We start from the raw sequence: 23,609 nt of genomic DNA on the forward strand, positions 1-23,609 counted from the left end.
TCGCATTTGTTTTTAATGTCAGTTTAAATGTAATTGTAAAAGCATGTATGCTCTAAATTCATGTAGTTACTTTTTCCAGTGGAAAAGCCTGGTATGCAAAACCATTTCCAGGCTCTACAATTTCTCAGGAGCAGGTTTGGGGTAACGACCTTGTGCTCCTCACTCAGGATGGCATCTGGACAGTGAACCCCTTTCCTCTGGCTCAGGAAGTCAGAGAAGGGAGAGTTGGAAATAGTTTCTGTGCTTTGGCAAGGGTGTGCAGCATTGCATATCATTCTATTATTAATTATGTTTACTCCTCCACAAACTAAGAACCATTAGACTAAATAGTCCCACATAAACCTTGAAAGATAAAATTTGATATTCTTTCCCCTGGCTATTCTCCTGACCAAGAACTGGGACTAGAAGGAGAATGAGAGTCAGCACCAGGCAGGGGTGGGGATCGAGGAGCCTTCTTGCCTGAAAGGGTATTTGTCATACATTTATTAATCCCATTTGGTCTCATTCTCCTGCTAAGTTCTCACTTCATGGTTGCCAAGGACTGGCTTTGTTCTCTTACCTGCTATCCCTGTCTCAATTTTTCCCAATCCAATTCCCATTCCTGCTTCTAACCCTTCTTACTAATAACATGCTGGTGGAGCTGACAGAGGGGCAAACATACCTAACGCAGAGAGAAGACACCCGAGTCTGTCTTTTGTTCTGCCACTAACTATGTGTTTTGGTAAGATTTCCCTGTGCCCTTTGGTATCCCCGTCTATAAAATAAGGTGGGAGAAAACAGAGACAACATCCAAATTCTCCAAACACTTTTTCTGAAACTGGAATCTTTTCTTCAAATAAAATCTGAAATTTTATCCACCTAAATGCAAACTATATTACTGCTGCTCTAATTTGAAAGGAGGTGGTGAGGTCACATATTAAAGTTCACCTTGCCCTTTCCACAGAGACTTTTGAAGACATTCACAGGCTCCTAAGAGCTCTACTGGTGTACTAAAGTGATAGCTAGTAATCCTTTGAACTCTCATTTTTTTCCTGTTAGATTTTAGTCACAGTGGAAATTGTAAATTTCAGAAAGAAGATACTTTTTTCCAGAACATTCACCAGTTTAGGACATGGAGTATTGTGCTACTCAGTAAGAGTGAGAGCCATCATCTATTGGTGTACCTAATTCACTCTGTGCTAAGCAATATACACTCTTCCCCCTCCCTAACCCTTTGTAAAATCACAACCATGTGAGTCTGGTCTTGCTGTGTACAATGATTCTGAAAGCTGTCAGTCTGCCCTTCAATCTTTCACCCAAAATGAAAAATGATACTGCTCATAATTTGCCACTAGAAGGATCTCCTCCAAGTGTTTCTCAGACATCCACTCTTGAGAAAAGCCATCACCTGTCAACTGCATTTTCACAGAATCCAGACAGGTCTCATGAGGCTTCCCTCATTTCCTCCTAAAAGTAGTCCTATAGAGGAATTGGAGTGTATTTTCACCAAGGAGATTAGAAAAGTATAAGAGAAAACAAGGGATTTGTTCCTAACCATACATGCCATAAGACTCTGATATTACCACTAAGCCCTTGATATTTTAATAACATTTTAAAATTCCAGTGTCATTTTTTTTCTTTTTTGTCCTGGAACTCAGAGGACATCTCACCATATGTGAATGTCCTCAGTGGTGAAAAATGTGTTTGTTAACCTGAGATACCACCATGGTGTCTCTATTCCTTCAAACACTCTTATAATTTAGATACTATTCCCTCTATCTTACACATGAGTTAACTAAGGCATAGAGAGACTTCATCTTGCCCTGGGTTTCACGAAAATAGACTCATGGCTACTAATGAGACACTCTAGCTCCAGAACCTTTATTTTCTTTTTTTTTTTTGTGCTTTCTTTTTTTTTTTTTATTAACTTGAGTATTTCTTATATACATTTCGAGTGTTATTCCCTTTCCCGGTTTCCGGGCAAACATCCCCCTCCCCCCTCCCCTTCCTTATGGGTGTTCCCCTCCCAACCCTCCCCCCATTGCCGCCCTCCCCCCATAGACTAGTTCACTGTGGGTTCAGTCTTAGCAGGACCCAGGGCTTCCCCTTCCACTGGTGCTCTTACTAGGATATTCATTGCTACCTATGGGGTCAGAGTCCAGGGTCAGTCCATGTATAGTCTTTAGGTAGTGGCTTAGTCCCTGGAAGCTCTGGTTGCTTGGCATTGTTGTACTTTTGGGGTCTCGAGCCCCTTCAAGCTCTTCCAGTTCTTTCTCTGAAACAATATTTTATTCCTGAGAATTTTCTCTATATGTGTAAAACATGAGCGTTTTTAAATAGTTCACTTTCTTCATGAATGAGGAAAACATCCCTATGAGTGGAGAAAGCTGTCTTGGCTCATAATCTAGTACTCCTCTAATCTTAAGTCATATAAAAAGATCTACTATCCTAATACTAGTAAATGGAATGATGACCGATATGACAGGCCAAAAGTCATGTGAGGAATTCCATCAGTTCAGAATGGCATTTATTTACTCCCATCCACTGCGCTCCATCCTACCATGGCTCAGGAAACATCCTGGAAGAAGAAGCAGAAAGAATGAAAGGTGGAAGATGAGGGGGAGCGCTGTGCAAAATGTTGTGTGGTGGACATGAAATATCTACTGCATACATCAGCTATACAGGACCTGTGCAAGATCCAGCCAGATGAAATATACAGCATGGAGCACGAAGGGGTACCTAGTCACTAAGGCCACCTGAGGAACTACTGGTAGTTGATGGCTACTTTGGGAGAGAGAGATACATTTCTTCGGGAGTGGAATTTGTCTTTTTGTTGATTCCTTCAAATGATCATGGTCTTAATGCAAAGAGCTCAGTATTTTAAGAGCTTACCTGATTCAGTCAAGCCCTTAGCATTCAACTGAGTTGGAGCCTTAATATCATTTTCTCAGTCTCTTCATAACAACAATCCATTTGTTACTAGACTGCATAACTGAAAGAAGATGCATATATCTGTGGGACTCAGAATCATAGATGATATCCTAAAAATTAGTCTCTCAGAGAAGGTAATTCTTTGATACTCCAAATTCTATGATGAAATCAAGGGAACAGAGACATCCTCAACCTTGGGCATAATAATTTAAAGTTTCAAAGACTATAGAAGCATCACCTATACCTCTCTCTCCTGCCTATGAGTGACAAGGTATATAACCCTAGAAAACAAAACAATTAATCTGGAAACATCCCAAAAAAAGTCACTGAAGCTATAGAAGTTACAAAGCACATGTAGACCTCCTTCAAAACACACCACAAAGCCTGCTTTTTAAAAGCTCGCTTTGTGCTGTGGAGGTAGTCTCCACAGAAACACACTGTCCCCAGGCTAATACCAGCATACAAGCTTTCCAGGACCCTGAACATCAGATGGCAACAAGGTCGTACACTGTGAGGGCCCTTTCTTTCCACTACTCTAACCTAAATATAAAAGCAGTTACAAGATGTAGAGCAGCTCATATTCTATTAGAACTACCCACTTTTACTGCCCCCCCCCCTCGGTTTTGCCATTCAGTTTAAGTAAGTCTCTGCCTTGACATGGTGGTTAGTTGGTATGTACCTCATGTAGAGAATTGTTTTTGACTCTGGGGCTCAGGTGCAGGGGAAGGGAGGAGCATGGGGGTGGCCTTCATGGAAGAAAACAAGGCCTTGGGCACTGAGTAACAGCTGAGACTAGCAAGCTTCATTGTCTAGGAGTCCAAGTCGTCTAGCAACATGCTGGCCTCTGCTGCGGAGAGAGAACAGAGGATCCCTACAGAATGAATGGAATCCGATTTCAATTATGTTTAGTACAGTCACGCTCTTCAGGCAGATAGCTCAGAACACCTGGTGCGGCTTGAACCACTATGGTCACCCAGACAGCATATTACTGAGGCCCCGAGGACAAATGGGAATTCAGAATCTCTCCCTCAAGCAGATGCCTTATAACTGTAGAAGACAAAAAAAAAATGACAGGCAAGTTCTGATTGGCACAATTAAAAGAAATGGGAATAATTTTGTCTCGATGGACCTTCCCCATAGTGTCTATGCATATATGAATCTGTTTAGGCCCATAAGTCGTCACCTCACTGAGATTTTGGCCACAAAATCTCACAGGTCACAGAGTAGTGGCAACAGACTAAATCTCGTCGATTGTACACCAACCACTCTTTGTCCCTATACCTTTTGACTAAAATCCTCTAGATTCATGTTTGTATCATTCATTTTGGATTTGTTCCTTCTTTATCAATAGCTTTAGTATAGTATGACAAATAAGACATCTGGCCCAGAAATCAGTCAACATTCACAGTCCTACTCAACAGACTCTCTGAGATAATGGAAATGTCCTATATTTCTGCTTTTCTGTTATCAGTCACTGGCTACATGTGGTTTTAAACACTGGAAATAGGTCAAGTGATAATCATTGAATTTTTTATCTTATTTTCAAGAGTCATATGGAGATAGTGGCTATATAAAATACTGCAAGCCTAGGAAGGTGCTCAGAGAGGTACATACTGAAAGAGAGCAGGAGTAAATTAGTAAAAGAGAGCAATGAGTCATAAGGAATTTAAAATTACAAATAAGAGCCCTGGTTCTAATCCTAGCTCTGCCACTAGATTGTTTCACCCTCACGATATTCAACTTCTGCCTCTTTGACTTGAAAATTTGGACTAATACAAGAATTCTCAAAGTTATATCTAAGGTTTGCACTCAACTTAGAATATATGTGTTTCATGAGAGATTTAATGTCCTGCATGGTCTTCTAGAGTTGAGAAGACACTAAGACATTCCATTTCAGTTTGCCAGGAAGAATGCCTACCATTATTTTATACACATACCTACACACTGCAATTCCTGGGTAACTTTTGAATATATTTGAATCTGTGAACCTTGGACTCTTGTGACTCTAAGGACTTTTCCTTTTTGCCAAGCTGCGAATCTATATACCACTACCATACCCCAAATATGTTTCTGTTTAGGCAGGGAACTGAGTATTTTCACAGCCTCTTGATTCTCTATTTCCAGATGTGAAAGTCCATTGTCAGAAATAAAGATTATAGTCAAATGACTATACTTTAGGGATTCAGACTTGGTGGAAAAGCCACATGACAAAAAATAGAGAATGTGGATTTTCTAGCTAAAGGAGGTTCCGATTATTAGGGTTATTTTTCCTATGTTTAAGACTAGAAAATACCAGCAATAAGGATGAAGTCTGTCTGGAAACTGCACCAGAGTCATTCTGGAGGCATTATCACTTTGGATTCACAAAGTAGCAAAAGGTGAATGCCAGCCACTCACTTTGAAAGGAGATAGGCTGGGTTCATACCAAACCCCAAGCGTTATGCCTTTAATGGGAGGTGAAAGTTAGCAGTGGATGTACATATCTATTTATTACTAGCTGTGCCCAAATCCTATAGAAATGATGGTTGGAAAAGGTCATCTTGCAGTCAGGATTGGGTTCCAAGGCATCCTTATTATTTTCCCTCTTTTCTTCTCAATGCTTCTCTCTGTCCTAGGTATCAATACAATCATGTAATTTACTATTACGTTGATTTACTTAGTAAGAGTATGATAGAGTTTACAGTAAAGATCTTACTTTTCTAATTAAGGCTTAAAGTCTGTTCTGGATATGTCATTTTTCTATGGAGCCAGAAGCAGATATATAGTAGTTTTTTTTTTATAATAACATTTATATGCTTGCTTTCAGGGATCAGCTTCTCTTTATTTTATGTCTTTCTTTACATATTTAATTATTATTTTAAAAGATTAGAGAAAATACAGTTTATGGTCTACTCTCGGTGCATCAGCTTATGATAGATCTCAGAGTTATGACCTTTTCAATTATTTAAACTTATCAATATAAGTGCTTGGAAAAACAGAACAAAGTAACCATTGGAATGCCAGAGGACTTTTAAAGTGTGAGTGTGTGTGTGTGTGTGTGTGTGTGTGTGTGTGTGTGTGTGTCTGTGTTCTATGAGCATATTTGGAAGACAATTTTTTAAGTTTAATAATATTTTTTCTTTTATTGGATATTTTTACTTACTTTTCAAATGTTATCCCCTTTCCTGGTTTCCCCACCACCCTCTATTGCATCCCTTCTCCCCCTACTTCTATGAGGGTGCTCACCCAACCACCTACCCACCTCCCCATCCTGACATTCCCCTACACTGGGTCATTGAGGCATTGAGCCTTGACAGGACAAAGGGCATCTCCTCCCATTGATGCCCAACATGGCCATCACCTGCTACATATGCAGCTGGGGCCACAGGTCTATCCCTGTGTACTCTTAGGATGGTGGTTTAGTCCCTGGGAGCTCGGGGGGGGATGTCTGGTTGGTTGATATTGTTGTTCTTTTATGGGGTTATAAACCCCTTCAGCTTTCAGTCTTTTCTCTGACTCCTCCATTGGGGACCCTGTGTTCAGTCCAGTGAATGACTCTGAGCATCTGCCTCTATATTTGTCAGGCTCTGTTAGAGCCTTTCAGGAGCCAGCTTATATCAGGCTCCCGTGAGCATGCACTTCTTGGCACCCGAAATAGTGTCTGGGTTTGGTAGTTGTATGTATATGGGCTGGATCCCCAGGTGGGGCAGTCTCTGGATGGCCTTTCCTTCAGTCTCTGCTCCACACTTTGTCTCCATTTTCCCTCCTGTTAGTATTTTTGTTCCCCCTTCTAAGAAGGACTGGAGCATCCACACTTTGGTCTTCCAGCTTCTTGAGCTTCATGTGGTTTGTAAATTATATCTTGGGTATTCTAAGCTTTTGAGCTAATATCCACTATTCAGTGAGTGCTTATCCTGTATGTGTTTTGTGATTGGGTTACCTCACTCAGAATGATATTTTCCAGTTCCACCCATTTGCCTAAGAATTTCATGAAGTCATTGTTTTTAATAGCTGAATAGTACTCCATTTTGGAAATGAACCACATTTTCTGTATCCATTCCTCTGTTAAAGGACATCTGAGTTCTTTCCAGCTCCTGGCTATTATAAATAAGGCTGCTATGAACATAGTGAAGCATGTGTCCTTGTGATATGTTGGAGGATCTTTTGGGTACATTCCCAAGAGTGGTATAGCTGGGAGCTTAGTTAGTACTATACACAAATTTCTGAAGAACCACCAGACTTATTTCCACAGTGGTTATCCAGCTTGCAATCCCACCAACTAGGAGGGAATGTTAATGAATGAGTTTGGGGTACTGTTACTGTGATCATCAAAGAATATTATTGTATCTAGTATTCTAACGGCTGTCTTCTAAAATGATTTTCATTTTATGGACAGATGATAGAGTTAGGGATCTTTTTTTAAAATCCTATTACAGCTTCTAACCCTTTACCATACTTTTCCTCACTTCTCTAAAGAAAAAAATCAATATGTGCTATAGTACATGATTAACAATGAATATTATTCAGACAATATCTGAGGCACCTGATGATGTGTGGTAGGTAATAGAACACCAAAAATTTCCTGCTCACTATTCCCAAGGTGGGATGGCTTAGGAGTCTGAAAATATAAAAGATTTTCAGAAGGTTTTCTAAACTTCATTTTCATTTCATACTTAAATTCTTGACTGCTGTCAACCTAGTCTCTGAACCCATACAATGGCATGAGCACGTGGCAAATTTTCTATCCTCAGAGAATCTTAAATACTTTTGCGTGTGAGAGAGAGCTAAGCCTTTTAGCAAAGACCTGTATTTCCAGCTACAATGGGGAGCTGAGATGGAAGAATTATAAATCCAAGTCCTGTCCAGGTTACAGAGTGAGTTCAATGCAAAGCTGATTAATTTTGTTAAATTCTTGCCACAAAAGTAAAGTAAAAATGGGGACTTAAAATATTGGTTCAGTGATGAGTATTTACTAAGCTTGGATTATGTTCAATTCCCAGTGCTGAAAAAATATGTATATAGAGAAAAGGGACCTCATTTCCAAGCTGATGTACTTTTTGGTACCCCTTTAGCACCCATGTAATAAGTCCAGATCTTCAGTCAACAGGTCTTTTTAGTCACTTTTGTTAACACAGATGTATTTGCATGACACTCTTGTTTACAGCATTCAGTATTTGCCTATAACCTAGAAGTCAGGACATCATATATATAGACACAATTACATTGTTGTCTTGGTTACAATGTTCATTATTTGCTTATTGCCTGTAAGACAAAGCCTGAACTTCTTATTATAGTATACATTAAAAACCGGGCCACATTTTATAGCACTGTAGATAGCCATTCTTTCCATATATGCAATATAAACTATAGGCACACTGATTACTGGTTTTTCCCATTTCCTTATGTCCTTTCTACCCATTTCTACCTGGTGAGATTTCTTTCTCTCTCTCTCTCTCTCTCTCTCTCTCTCTCTCTCTCTCTCTCTCTCTCTCTCTCTCTTTTTAATTTTATTAACTTGAGTATTTCTTATATACATTTCGAGTGTTATTCCCTTTCCCGGATTCCAGGCAAACATCCCCCTAACCCCTCACCCTCCCCTTCTTTAAGGGTGTTCCCCTCCCCAGCCTCCCCCCATTGCCGCCCTCCCCCCAACAATCTAGTTCACTGGTGAAGTTTCTTATCAATGTTTAAGCTCTAGGTCAAATGCCATCTTTGAGGTGAAGTATTATCTAACTTCACCATATAAAAAGATGTCTCCCCTCTTCATGGTGCCTCTATTGTAGTCTCTACTGTTCTGACACTTTCCAGAATTATCAGTATTTACTTCTCTTCTAAAAAACTGGAGCATAACCTATGTTCTTTATGCTACCCAATAACAAATATTTGCCAATGGAAGTGTGGGTAATAGATGAATAAAGAAATCAGCCATGAATGTTTCTGTAAAGGAATCAATTGGAGGAATGTCCCAGATATCAATACTGAAGTGTGCATTCAGGCAGAGCTGATTCAAGGATATACTAGAGTGGTCTGGAACGAGGATCAAAGGGGAAAGCAACATATGAAAGTTTTGGGTTTAGCAGGAATGATAACTATCTCATTCAACCAATGTTAATAAACACTTGTCTTTAAGAAGCTGGTATTCTATGACCAGAAATAAAGAAGATATTATTATTAATAACATTACTATCATCATTATTTTAGCTCTCTTACTTTTCCTAACAGGGTAAGTATTATGTGTATTTTTGGCCACTGATAATAAATTCAAGTTTCTTTTACTTCTCAATAGCTCGTAAGCTGAAGAAACTTGGAAATCTCAAACTACAGGAAGAAGGAGAAAACTCCAGTGCTGGTAGCCCCACTGAGGACCCATCCCAGAAGATGACTGTATCACACATTGAAGGCTATGAATGTCAACCTATCTTTCTTAATGTCCTGGAAGCCATTGAGCCAGGAGTGGTGTGTGCCGGACATGACAACAACCAGCCTGATTCCTTTGCTGCCTTGTTATCTAGTCTCAACGAGCTTGGCGAGAGACAGCTTGTACATGTGGTCAAGTGGGCCAAGGCCTTGCCTGGTAAGGAAAAGGAGAATGATGATCTCGGATAAGGGACATGATAATTATTGAATGGTTCTTTGAGTCAGGTACTTGTTACCATATGCAGTCCTCAATGCCACACTGTGGAGAAGTGATTTTCATATAAAAATTTTTGACTGTCAACACTGAGGAAGTTGAGACTCTGAAAGCATGAGAAAAAAACAATATATTAGTACCCCACGTGACTATACAGCAACACAGTAATCATAATTTGTCATTTAAGCCCAAATCACATATCTTATAGTTACAGCTACATAAACCGCAAGATGTTCTTCTGTGTGTAAACATGGAAGTTTGCACCAGAGGTAGCATTAAGCCTGAGTTATCCCACAGGAATTTTTATGATATGGTAGAAAGAAAGTTGGAAGTTAGAATACTTAGTTTCTAATCTTAGCCCTGCTCAAAACCCATTTTTGATCCTTTACCATTCTGGAACTGTTTATTTCTATGTATCAAGAGTATTTTGAACTAACTTGATGATTTTTTTAAACTCTACATCAAGGAACACTTTAACATTCTTTATAGTACTTTAGAAATCACAGTGGGGCTGGGGATTTAGCTCAGTGGTAGAGCGCTTACCTAGGAAGCGCAAGGCCCTGGGTTCGGTCCCCAGCTCCGAAAAAAAGAACCAAAAAAAAAAAAAAAAAAAAAAGAAATCACAGTGGGAAGAAAGGTTATATCATAGTAAAAGTTACCAAGTGATTATCTTACTTCTCTTGGAATAGGAGCAAACTTCCTTGCTAGGCCATCCGAAATTTAAATAAGTCTTGTAATTTAACTATAATTGATTAGGAAAGCTTTAGATATCTTTTATCTATGAATTCATAAACGTTTTAGCAAACAAATTGTTTATCTCTTTTTTAAAAATGTATACAGATACAAGTGGCTCCATTGATTTAAAACTGGAATCTTTGCCTAATCTTCAATCCTTCGCCATCTCATCTCCCTCAGCACTACCCCCAATTAAGCCATAAGCTACTAGTCACTGTCATACAGTCTTGTGACTCTTGGGAACTCATTTTGAAAGGCAATGAAGCGTATGCTCTTTAAAGATTCTCCCAATCCTGAGATTATATGATTCAAAGATTCTTTTGAAATATCAACAACCAAGTCTCCTTCTGTCAAGTCAAAGATTAACCCACACTTTAATGAAAACTGCTATTCAGACGGGAATTTGTAGTGTGGGGAAAAAACAGTTTTCTGATTGGACTATCATAAGAATTCACTGTAAAGTAGGAGCCTTTTCTTCTATTTTACATAGAATTAAATTCTGACAAGAGGTTTAATGATCTTAAGTTAAGACAAAAATAAGCGCATTCATACAGACAGAACATAGACACATATGAAATAAAATAAACACAACTTGAGCCCAGGCCCTCCTAATTCCAAAGAACTCCCAACTTATGAACTCTAGCAATTATGTATAATGGCCCTCCATTTCTGTCATTCTTGGCTTTACACTGAGGGGCAAAACCTCCTAGAAGGCCACCTGAATTGTATAATGTCCATTCTACTTTTGAAAATATTGCATTTTGATTGTCAAGAACTCGTTTTTTATTTCTAACCCACAAGGCCCCAATCCCAGCTTCTAGAACTTTCCTACTACTTTCTCATGTTGGAAAACTGAGTTTACATAGCCAATAAGATTACTGGGCAGGAAGCCCAAGGACTGTGGCTGGATATATACTGTGCCAAATCTGAAAGTTCACACAGGGAGCAAGAATGCAAACAAGAAAAAAGGCATTATTGTCATTTATCCAGCTGGATGTCTTGATGCCATTTTTAATGGAGAGTCTCAATTTCCAAATATTTAATATGTCTCATTTTATAGGATTCACAAGCTCTCCATATATATGAGTCTCAAAAATGATCCTCATTTCTATTTCACACACCATAGCTCAAAGGAGTTAACTAACTTATTAGTTAGTTACTTAACAATGGAATAAGAGCTTATACTCTGATCATTTGATTTCTAATTAAGTGGTCTTAGAAATAACCTAGTACAGATAACCATGGCAGAATCTCTCTTACCTGGAAATACTGGCTGTCAGTGTCTGAACCCTCAGCATGGAAAACCTTTTCCTCACACTAACAAATCTGCAAGCCAAAATCAGTTTAGTGTCTGCATTTCCAGAATAAATGACCTCTGACACTGAATCATTTAGAAGAATAGCTCCTAAAGGAAGCTGATTACTGCATTCATAAGAATGGCTATTGAAATTGTCCATAATCACCTACTAGTTCAAGTAATTTGCACATTCAACGTTTGAGTTTCTGTTCTATACAAGAACCTAGTCAGATGAATTCTATTGTACATTTTCTGTGGTGGTGATAATATCTGGAAATTTCCTCATAAGGTTCCTGGTACATTAATAATTCTAATTAAAAATAGGAGACATTTGAATTTGATTGTAATATACACAATATATTTGTAAGCAGATGGATCTAGATTGGGATCTTACCTATGAATTGATATATAACCTTAAGTAAATCATACAACTTTATGCAGCGTTTTCCTCATCTCCTTTTAGAGATGGTAGACCACTTTGTGAACTGTCATCAGCACAGAGTTTATGTATAAAGAATAGCTAGCAAGGAGGTAAAACATAGTAACTGCTGTCTAGATGATAGCTTATAATTATGATGATTGGATGTTAAAGCTATAGCTTTCATTAAGCTCAATCTGAATTGCCAACAGCCTTCTGTAGACCTCATATATTGACCTTGGGTTTGAATTATCCTCTTTGAAAACATTGGCTTGTCATTACTCCGGAGCAACAGACATTTCCAGGCCTTGTTTTTCACACACTGTCCCAGACATGAAGCTATATACTTCTAGTGGTGTAGATGATTGGGTAATAATGCTGATTAGATTCTAATGAGAAAACAGAGAAGCATCATCTATTCCTTGTTGGTTGTGTCTCAAAACCTGAGCATAATCCTCAACAATAAAAGGACTTCAGGGGGAATCACTATCCCTGAACTCAAGCAGTATTACAGAGCAATAGTGATAAAAACTGCATGGTATTGGTACAGAGACAGACAGATAGACCAATGGAATAGAATTGAAGACCCAGAAATGAACCCACACACCTATGGTCACTTGATTTTTGACAAAGGAGCCAAAACCATGCAATGGAAAAAAGATAGCATTTTCAGCAAATGGTGCTGGTTCAACTGGAGGGCAACATGTAGAAGAATGCAGATCCATCCATCCTTATCACCCTGTACAAAGCTTAAGTCCAAGTGGATCAAGGACCTCCACATCAAACCAGACACACTCAAACTAATAGAAGAAAAACTAGGGAAGCATCTGGAACACATGGGCACTGGAAAAAATTTCCTGAACAAAACACCAATGGCTTATGCTGTAAGATCAAGAATCGACAAATGGGATCTCATAAAACTGCAAAGCTTCTGTAAGGCAAAGGACACTTTGGTTAGGACAAAACGGCAACCAACAGATTGGGAAAAGATCTTTACCAATCCTACAACAGATAGAGGCCTTATATCCAAAATATACAAAGAACTCAAGAAGTTAGACCGCAGGGAAACAAATAACCCTATTAAAAAATGGGGTTCAGAGCTAAACAAAGAATTCACAGCTGAGGAATGCCGAATGGCTGAGAAACACCTAAAGAAATGTTCAACATCTTTAGTCATAAGGGAAATGCAAATCAAAACAACCCTGAGATTTCACCTCACACCAGTGAGAATGGCTAAGATCAAAAACTCAGGTGACAGCAGATGCTGGCGAGGATGTGGAGAAAGAGGAACACTCCTCCATTGTTGGTGGGATTGCAGACTGGTAAAACCATTCTGGAAATCAGTCTGGAGGTTCCTCAGAAAATTGGACATTGAACTGCCTGAGGATCCAGCTATACCTCTCTTGGGCATATACCCAAAAGATGCCTCAACATATAAAAGAGACACGTGCTCCACTATGTTCATCGCAGCCTTATTTATAATAGCCAGAAAATGGAAAGAACCCAGATGCCCTTCAACAGAGGAATGGATACAGAAAATGTGGTACATCTACACAATGGAATATTACTCAGCTATCAAAAACAACGGCTTTGTGAAATTCGTAGGCAAATGGTTGGAACTGGAAAATATCATCCTGAGTGAGCTAACCCAATCACAGAAAGACATACATGGTATGCACTCGTTGATAAGTGGCTATTAGCACAAATGCTTGAATTACCCTAGATCCCTAGAACAAATGAAACTCAAGACGGATGATCAAAATGTGAATGCTTCACTCCTTTAAATGAGGAAAAAGAATACCCTTGGCAGGGAAGGGAGAGGCAAAGATTGAAACAGAGACTGAAGGAACACCCATTCAGAGCCTGCCCCACATGTGGCCCATACATATACAGCCACCCAATTAGACAAGATGGATGAAGCAAAGAAGTGCAGACTGACAGGAGCCGGATGTAGATCGCTCCTGAGAGACACAGCCAGAATACAGCAAATACAGAGGCGAATGCCAGCAGCAAACCACTGAACTGAGAATAGGCCCCCCGTTGAAGGAATCAGAGAAAGAACTGGAAGAGCTTGAAGGGGCTCGAGACCCCAAAAGTACAACAATGTCAAGCAACCAGAGCGTCCAGGGACTAAGCCACTACCTAAAGACTATACATTGACTGACCCTGGACTCTGACCTCATAGGTAGCAATGAATATCCTAGTAAGAGCACCAGTGGAAGGGGAAGCCCTGGGTCCTGCTAAGACTGAACCCCCAGTGAACTAGACTATGGGGGGAGGGCGGCAATGGGGGGAGGGTTGGGAGGGGAACACCCATAAGGAAGGGGAGGGGGGAGGGGGATGTTTGCCCGGAAACCGGGAAAGGGAATAACACTTGAAATATATATAAGAAATACTCAAGTTAATTAAAAAAAAAAACAAACCTGAGCATAATTCCTCTGTATTTTGCCAGAACAGTATAACATTGTCTGACACTAGAGTTCCCCCCTGTCTTCCTTTATTAGCCATGCAATCTGAGGGGGCTAGTTCAAAGGCTATACATTTAAAGAACTGTCAGGTATTACAAACAGAATGCACCTATATCAGAAAACAAGTGTTTTACATTATTGGTATGTGCACAAGTATTGTGTCTGAGTTCTAAGCAGCTCTGAGTACTGTTAATTAATATTGCAGACTAACTGAAATGTTCCCCTTTAACATTTTTTGTTAGTTATCTGTTGTTAGAGAGTAGGGGAAACATATGTAGAGATAATTTCTTTGATACCTGCACAGTTTAATTCTTTCCCCTCCATGTACCTTCAGATTCACACGTTTCACCAGAAGAACAAAGTTTATCAACCAATTTTTTTCCTGTCTACTACATCACAGCACAGATGTTCATGGTTCCTATTTCCAGGACTCTTTTACCATGTTAACCTTAAATATTCCCTTGTTAAACCTGGCCTCTTGTCTTCTATAAGGAGTTTAATCAAGGGATTCTATACCATAGAAGGTTTCCAGGAGAGAAATGCTTTCAAGTTTGAGGCTCCAGCCAGTTTGTTCATTTGTCAATACAATTAAGAGAGAAACACAGGTTTGGGAACTAGGATAATGACCAAGAGCTTATGCCTGGGAGATGTGAAATCTAAAACAAAATGAAAACCGAAGGGAGTGAGTGTGTAGGTGAGTGGGCAGAGAGCATTCTGATAGTGAAGATCTCACACTTGAGCTCATAGATAAGAAATAGCAGATGACCCACATAATCTCTGAGCTGTGACCATTAGGAGATGATTAAGGAATAGAGGTGAAAACTAAAACACATGGATTCCAGTTCCAGTTCAGCCCTGACTGCATGACCTTGGGCAAGTCACATAACTGTTCCAATCTTCAGGTTCCATGTTGATAAAATAAATAGTATATTGCCTGTCACCTAGAGTCATGAGTATCAAATGAAGTAAATTTACACAATGCTTGCCCTAATATTCTTAATGATAATTCTGAATTTGTATGAGGAAAATAAAGGAAGTACAAGTAGAGGTGCGCTGCAGGGCAGTGCTTTAAAAGTTTTAACTATTCTAAGAATTGGAAAGTTCCGGTAAAACTTGGTTATATATATTTTACCTATGTGTTATTACAGATGCAACTTTTGGAGGTTTCTTCCTGAACTTAAGGGAAGCCATTTGGAAGGAATCAAAGTCCCATTCTATAAAAATTGAATAAATAACTACTTAGGCCCCATATTATGTATCTCATATCTTTCAAGAGCCCAGTCAAATACCCGGGCTATGATTTGTATTAGGGGGCAAAGATTAATAGGAAGCTAAGCTTGAAGTCTTGTAGAAAAGAAAGATGTGTCCATTTATAAATCAGAATGTTTTAAACAGAGTTCTTTAGTCTGCTAAAGCTACTCCAGGTTCCTTGAAAAGGCAAAGAATCCTGATGGGTCCATGGTCGTGAATAATATAGAAAATACTTTACAGAGGAAGTAGTTTTGGAAAACTAGGTGAAACGTAAGTGAATGTTAAATCAAAAGTAAAGGCATCTGCCTGAGTGGAGGCATGGAAACACTTGAGGCATTCGACTAATTGTAAGGTTTTAAGGAGGGCTGGGACCTAAATTATCAGAAGGCAAGTGACAAGAAATTAACCTAATCAGGCAGGTCATACAGAGTTTTTCCTATATAAAAATAGCAACTTATCGGTAGCAGATGGATATAAAATTAGGAGGGGCAGAGTTAAATAGGAAATAGAAATTCAAGAAAGCATGGGGTACAAGAATTATGGAGGAAAAAAGCCTAAAGGGGGATATAGAGAAAGCAATATGTATTAACCACCTCCCATAATTTGCAGATATGTAAGATTATCCCTCTCCTATGGTTGTGGCATGGCTGACATCAGATTACAACTAGAAGACAGCTTTGTAAAATGAGAAGAGCTGTCCACGTAGGAGAACTGGCAATTAAAGTGAATCGTGCCAAAGGCGTAATCATCAAGAATGTGGGCTTGAGAAATCAGCCTGCTAGACACAGTCATATGACCTTGAACATATTCCTGGGCTTCTCTGTAACTCATGTTCACTGATGCACAGAATGGGGATAATAAATGCACCTATTTTATTCCTTGTGAAGATGAAATTAGTAACAGAAGTAAGGGGCTCAGGAAAGAGTCAACTTGCTATAAGTAGTATTAGATTCTGACTCTCTTCCAAACATCATCACCCTTTCTGAAGCCATCATGATCTCATTAAAGAGCTCAGTGAAAGAAAATGAATAGGGCCCTACCATACAGACTTTCTTCTTCACTACCATTCCCTAAATAGCTATCAGTGATGTTCATTAAGGCTCCTGGCTGGCTGTGTGAGGGCCAAATTTTCAGCAAAACAGAGGCTCAGACATAATCCACCCCACCAATGGCAATCTGACTTTGCTTTTGCTCTTTCTGCTCCAGGCTTCCGCAACTTGCATGTGGATGACCAGATGGCAGTCATTCAGTATTCCTGGATGGGACTGATGGTATTTGCCATGGGTTGGCGGTCCTTCACTAATGTCAACTCTAGGATGCTCTACTTTGCACCTGACCTGGTTTTCAATGAGTAAGTACTCTTGTGATCAGCCTTTGGTCCCTTTGCTATCACTGATGACTTCTCTCAGTCACCATTTGTTGAGCAATTACTTTTGTGCCAGACTATGTTCCATACTTCTAAAACCTGTCTCACTGAGTTCTTATGATAATCTGATCTGTTTTCATAGTCATGTCTTTTAGGATGTGGGAGTTTATATGTATCAAAATTAAATTGACATTGGCCCTAGAATTTCCTTTTTCTTAAGAGATTTAATTCAAATCTGTCTTCCTACTTGCTATGTTTATTTTTCATGAATTTGGTCAAGGGCTCAGATTTTAGAAACATATTCTCTCCTAATGTCTTCGTTCAGCTATTATCCACATCTTGATCTTTGAACAAGACCCCTTCATGTCTCTGACTTTCAGGTTCCTGAAATTTTCAGCTTTCTCATAGAGCAACAAACATTTTAAGAGGGAATTGATAGGTGTGGTCTTCCTGGCCTATGTTAAAGAAAATACTTTTTAAAATGAAGACTTAAACGAATCATTTTGCCCAAGAATGGTGACTTGAAGTATCCCAGCATTCAAGCAATGGAGGCAGGAGAATCAGGAGTTCAATGTTAAACTTACTTTTATAGGACATTCAAAGCCAGCCACCAGCCTAGGCTGCAGAGTAACATCTTTCACTGGATGAGAAAGAAAAAGGAAAAATGAAAGGATAGGGTGGGAGAAGGAAGGGAGAGGACATAAAGGCAAGGTAAAGGGTCAGGCCAGGGACCCCATTCTCTTTCCCTTTCCCCTTTTCCTGTTAGTATTAGTGTTCTCAGACTTCCAGTGGCCCTGAAGACACAGAACTGACCAGAATAACTGGCCCAAGAACCTTGAGCTTGATTCATTACAGTGAATCCTTTCAGTGAGAACAGGCACCATGCTTCCTCCCCCTCTGGGCCTTTCAATAATCCTCAAAAAGAAATACTCAAGTTAATAAAAAAAAAAAGAATAGCAGTGCCATGAAAGGCAGAGTAAGTGTCCCCAACTGCTCTCTTTCAACCTAGCCAGCCCTGGTAGTCAGAAGCTAAGAATAGCCACTAGGATTTTGCTTTCTAGACCTTCTAAGAGTTACCAATGATGCCATCTTCTGGGGCAGACTTTGTAACACCCCATAGCTGTTCATTGCCTCCTCCTGAGATCCTGCTACTCTACATTGAATCAACTCCTCAAGCACTACTTCCATCTTCTGTAGAACCCTGAAACCTTTGGAGTTTTTCACCATGATCAATTTCTGAATATCTATTTCCCTCTCCCTCCACATAGGCCTGTGGCACCCTGCCTCAGCTTTGTAATTAGGTCTTATTCATCTCATGAGAAGATACCATAGGGCTTCTGATAGCACCAGACTTGGGTCTATCAAGCCACAAGGTTCCTGAAATAAGGCTCCCTTCCATTTGTAGGAAACCATTGCCTTGCAGCCATTAGAGTCCCTACAAATATCTAGGTCTGTGTTTCTCAACCTACATACATACTGTTGATATTTTGGAATGGTGTTTTCATTGCGCAACAGGTTATGCCATTTCACACCTAGTATCCCTCACACTTGCTTGATAAATAAGGTTTCAGTTGCTTTGACAGAAAAATGACCCACTACATTTCTACTGCCCACTGGAAATGCTATACTCTCCAGTTGAAAATAATTAATTGCTGTCAAGTGAGGCCCAGAGAGACAGAAATTGGGACTTAAAACTTGGAAATCCCATGTACTACGGAATATCAAAGCCCTATTCTCAGTAAAGTTATCTTCATTCTTTCCCTCTCTGTGGAAATCCTGTGTTGTAAGGATAATGGGCTTAAATTCTAGCTCTATAAACATGGGGAAATTGCAGTTTGCTGAGTCATATAGCTCTCAGCACAGAATGCTGTAACAATGAATATGACATAGCAGCACCTTCCTTACACATCATTGACTAAGATGTGACCGGCTCTATGTTCAGTGTTTGCCAAGCTTCGTTTTTCTTTTCATCTACTCTTCTATTAATACCTCCTTCTGCTCTCTGGGTGAATCCCAGTCCTACTCATTATTTTTACCCTACTGTTCATCCCCTTTCCTTCCTTTAATTCTCTCCCAATTTTCTCCCCCTGCTTCCTGTTTATTTCCTCCTTGAATTCCTCTCATTGCTTATTCCTCTTCTCTCCCATACATTCCCTATCTTTTCTGTCTCAGGGGCCTGAAGCAATATTCTAGGAATCCTTTATGCCAGGACCATGATTTCAAACACTGCAGTGTTGACATCAACAGAGGCATGCAAATACAATGGAGACAGAAGCAGAGACAGGCTCCAGGGGCAGCAGAACTTACTCAAATGTCCTCTAGGGTAAAAGAGCTTAGAGCAGCATTGTTCTGCTCAATTGACTTGTGATACCATCTAAACACTTCCCTTGTCCAGTTGGATTTCAGCCTGGATTGAATAATTCACCACCTGCTACCTTCTCTCCCTCTCCAGGGCAGCCAAGGTCTCTATGAGATAGGTTGCAGAGCTTCTGCCCAGGCAATGACAATCCTGCTCAGCCTGTGCCCGAGCTTTGGGAACTAGAATATCAAAACATGGCCTTTATAGTCCATCTGGGAGGTCTTTGTCCTCATCACTTAGGCACTTAAGCTGGTGTCAAATTCCTCTTCCTTTCTTCACATGCTACAAATAAATTCTCCTCTCTCTCTCTCTCTCTCTCTCTCTCTCTCTCTCTCTCTCTTTCTCTCTCCCTCCCCCGTCTCTGTCTCTGTTTCTGCCCCCCCCTCTCTCTCTCTCTCTCACACACACACACACACACACACACACACACACATACACACACACACTTCTGAACCTAAAGGCCTATTAGTTGTCATTTTTAGAGACTTGCCATAGCCAGACATGGAACAGAGAGGTTGCCTCCACCCTGAAGCTGTCTGAGCCTTGGCCACTTCCCCATATAATTTATAGGTGATAATGTGATAATCTGTTCACAACTCACTATAAGAAAGCAGCTCACAGATGTTAACAACTCCCAAACTGTGGTAAGGAACAGCCAGTCTATGAGGGAGTGGGCTCCCCTCTGCAGAGGACATTGAGAATAGACATTGCAAAACACCCCTAGCACATTTAGAAGCACTAGAAATCATTGTGAAAGGGCAATGTGCGGTTTATATCTATTGCTAGGTGTTTTTAAAGAAATGATTAAATTTCTGTTACAGGAAATGGCAGGCAGGAGGGTTGACAAGATAAACACCTGTGGCTACTTGCAAATCCTGGTATTCTTACAGGAAAGAGCAGCTTGCCCGAGTAGTCTCTTTGAGAAATCCTGAAATGGGCTGCCTAGGTGGCTGCTTCTGGCTCTGGCCTTAGCTGTGATATTAGCACCGTAGTCAGGGAGACCATGTGCCTGCCCCATTGTGTTCATTTGCTTATGCTTTCCTGTCCCTGACTCAGGAAACAGAACGGAAATACAGACCTGGAAATTCCATGTGCTAAACCATATCCTGACTAGGGAAGATGAGTCTGTATCAGGCTATGAGATGTTTTGGGCACAGGGTGAACAGCATAGTTCCTTGTCACTACAGTTGTACTGGGACTATCGTAGCCAGACTTTTTTTTTTCTTGGAAAATCCAGGGTGGGAGAGACAACAAGAAACATTTCATGTGGACTCTTGGGAAGCCTCCCCCTCATTTTTCCTTTTCATCTGTGTGTCTCTTGCCTAGGTATCGCATGCACAAGTCTCGAATGTACAGCCAGTGCGTGAGGATGAGGCACCTTTCTCAAGAGTTTGGATGGCTCCAGATAACCCCCCAGGAATTCCTGTGCATGAAAGCACTGCTACTCTTCAGCATTAGTAAGTGCCCGGGACAGCAGAGGATGCTACTGGGAACACAGACGCTCGGGGAGGGGGGAGCTCCATTTTCCACTAAACTGTCTAGGAGAACATAGCTCCTAGACATTCGCCTTCTCTCTCCCCATCCCACCTTCCATGTTCCCTCAGCATCCTTTCTCCTTACAGAGACTAATTTCATGTGTAGAGATCAGTTTCATTGGTCAAATTCAGCCTCTACCAATTTCTCCACTTTCATTCCTTCAGTGAGATGAGGCCTTCTAAGGAGGTTAGCGTAGAGCTCTAAAACTTCCTTGGCCTTTACTGTAGAAATAGGCAAGAGCCACCTTGCATTCTTTGCAAAGGAGTAGAGTAGAAGGGATCATTTCCCAGAATGCGTTTCCTCTTCTATCAACCAAAGGAGGTTGATGGAAGAAACTCAGACAGGGATTGCTTGGCAGCCAAGGGAGATTTCTTTACTATTTCCTCTAAGCAGAGTGAAATAGGGAGAATGAAGGCATTTGGTATTTGATAAACCAGATTTTTCGAGTGTCTAAGTCACAGTTGGATGGAATAAAAAAAAGTTGTTTGGGACCTGAGAAATGGGTACATGGAAAAACTAGTAAAAAAAAAAAGTTTAGTCTAGTTTCCCTAACTCCCTCCATGTTAGGGATAGAAAATCCTTTACTCTGAAGGCCCCAGATACACCGACTTTATCTGAGAGAAAGCCCAATAAATGATTCCTTCTGTGTGGGGGTGGGGGATCAAGTTTGTGGTCAGAAAACATGGTGCTTTGTCTAATGTTCCTTTGTGGGCATGCTGCCCCTCCCCATTTTGTCTTCATCCCACATCAGTTCCAGTGGATGGGCTGAAAAATCAAAAATTCTTTGATGAACTTCGAATGAACTACATCAAGGAACTTGATCGCATCATTGCATGCAAAAGAAAAAATCCCACATCCTGCTCAAGGCGCTTCTACCAGCTCACCAAGCTCCTGGATTCTGTGCAGCCTGTAAGCAAACTACAGAGGGTGTTTTCTCAGGGACAGCAGCTTGATAGAGCCCAGTGATAATACGCTCCTCTAGGGTCTGGCACCACCTGTTGGGAGGCGCTTCCATTTGCCTCTGGCTTTGAGTATGGTCCAAGAAGAAAGTGCAATGGAGAAGAAAGGAACACAGGTCACAGTGTCCCAGCTGGATGTTGTGAAAGGGGTGGAGGAGTTGAGTACAGAGAAGCTGGGTGGCAGGGAAGAAGCTTAAGGCAGATGAGTTCCCCACACAGACAAAACAGACCTAGATATTTTTCCTTCCTCTTTCTTGAGTCATATGCATATGAGAGAGAGAGAGAGAGAGAGAGAGAGAGAGAGAGAGAGAGGAAGAAGAATGGAAAAAGGGAGAATGAGAATGAGGTGGTAGAAAGACAGTGTGTGTGTGTGTGTGTATGTATACACACACACACACACACATATATATATGTATATATACACACACACATATATTATATATGAAGAAAAGAGCAACTCTCAGTCTATGAGTCCACAGTGCCTCCATGAGGATCATTTTTCAAACACACAAATGAGTAGATACACACACACACACACACACACACACACACACACACACACACACCACACAGGGCAGGATCACGGGTAAGTACTAGAATTCTGAGGTGGGAGAAAGCTGGGCAGGAGCCTTCTTTTTATTAAGCCAAGTTTACACTGTCTTTTACTCTCTATACAGATTGCAAGAGAGCTGCATCAATTCACTTTTGACCTGCTAATCAAGTCCCATATGGTGAGCGTGGACTTTCCTGAAATGATGGCAGAGATCATCTCTGTGCAAGTGCCCAAGATCCTTTCTGGGAAAGTCAAGCCCATCTATTTCCACACACAGTGAAGATTTGGAAACCCTAATACCCAAACCCACCTTGTTCCCTTTTCAGATGTCTTCTGCCTGTTATATAACTCTGCACTACTTCTCTGCAGTGCCTTGGGGGAAATTCCTCTACTGATGTACAGTCTGTCATGAACATGTTCCCCAGTTCTATTTCCTGGGCTTTTCCTTCTTTCTTTTTCTTCTTCTCTGCCTCTCTTACCCTCCCATGGCACATTTTGAATCCGCTGCGTGTTGTGGCTCCTGCCTGTGTTTTGAGTTTTGTTGTATTTCTTCAAGTCTGTGATGATCTTCTTGTGGCCCAGTGTCAACTGTGCTTGTTTATAGCACTGTGCTGTGTGCCAACCAAGCAAATGTTTACTCACCTTATGCCATGGCAAGTTTAGAGAGCTATAAGTATCTTGGGAAGAAACAAACAGAGAGAGTAAAAAAACCAAAAAACAAAACAAAAAAACCAAAAAGCAAAAAAAAAACCAACAAACAAAACATGCTAGGTTTGTTTCTTCATAGTGTACAAACACATAGGATTCCCAAAGAAGCCAACAGTGACTAGAAGAAAGTAAAATATTACAAATCCATGAAGAGTCACTGCTTTTGTTCATCCTGTCTCTCTGTAGGAAACTTTAGTTGTTGCTAATGGCTGTTGCCATTAAAGAGCAGGATGACCCCAAAGCTTACTGATAGGGTAGAGAGAAAAGAGGACACGGAGGGCAGATGGATAACCATTACCTCCCCACAGCCTTTGTCCCTGAGTCCTAGAGTGCTCAGTTGCAGTGCAATTCATTGTACTGAAATGTGCTTCTTGTTTGAAAATTTGTCTGCATGTGAATGCCTCCTCCTTCCAATCCTTTTCTCTCTTAACCTCTGCTT

The 23,609-nt window shown here is 40.5% G+C and overlaps 1 protein-coding gene across 1 annotated transcript in view; it reads left to right on the forward strand.

The window, feature by feature from the left end:
• Positions 1-23,174, forward strand: part of Ar (androgen receptor) — a 169,160-nt gene extending 145,986 nt beyond the window's left edge. The window contains exons 4-8 of the mRNA NM_012502.2: positions 9,176-9,463; positions 16,896-17,040; positions 20,741-20,871; positions 21,702-21,859; positions 22,587-23,174. Coding sequence (NP_036634.2) covers positions 9,176-9,463; positions 16,896-17,040; positions 20,741-20,871; positions 21,702-21,859; positions 22,587-22,742 — 878 coding nt within the window. The 3' untranslated portion in view covers positions 22,743-23,174. The remainder of the gene's footprint in view (positions 1-9,175; positions 9,464-16,895; positions 17,041-20,740; positions 20,872-21,701; positions 21,860-22,586) is intronic.
• The last annotated feature ends 435 nt before the right edge of the window (positions 23,175-23,609 follow it).

The sequence above is a fragment of the Rattus norvegicus genome, chromosome X, assembly GCF_036323735.1.
Source record: "Rattus norvegicus strain BN/NHsdMcwi chromosome X, GRCr8, whole genome shotgun sequence".
Lineage (NCBI taxonomy): Eukaryota > Metazoa > Chordata > Mammalia > Rodentia > Muridae > Rattus > Rattus norvegicus.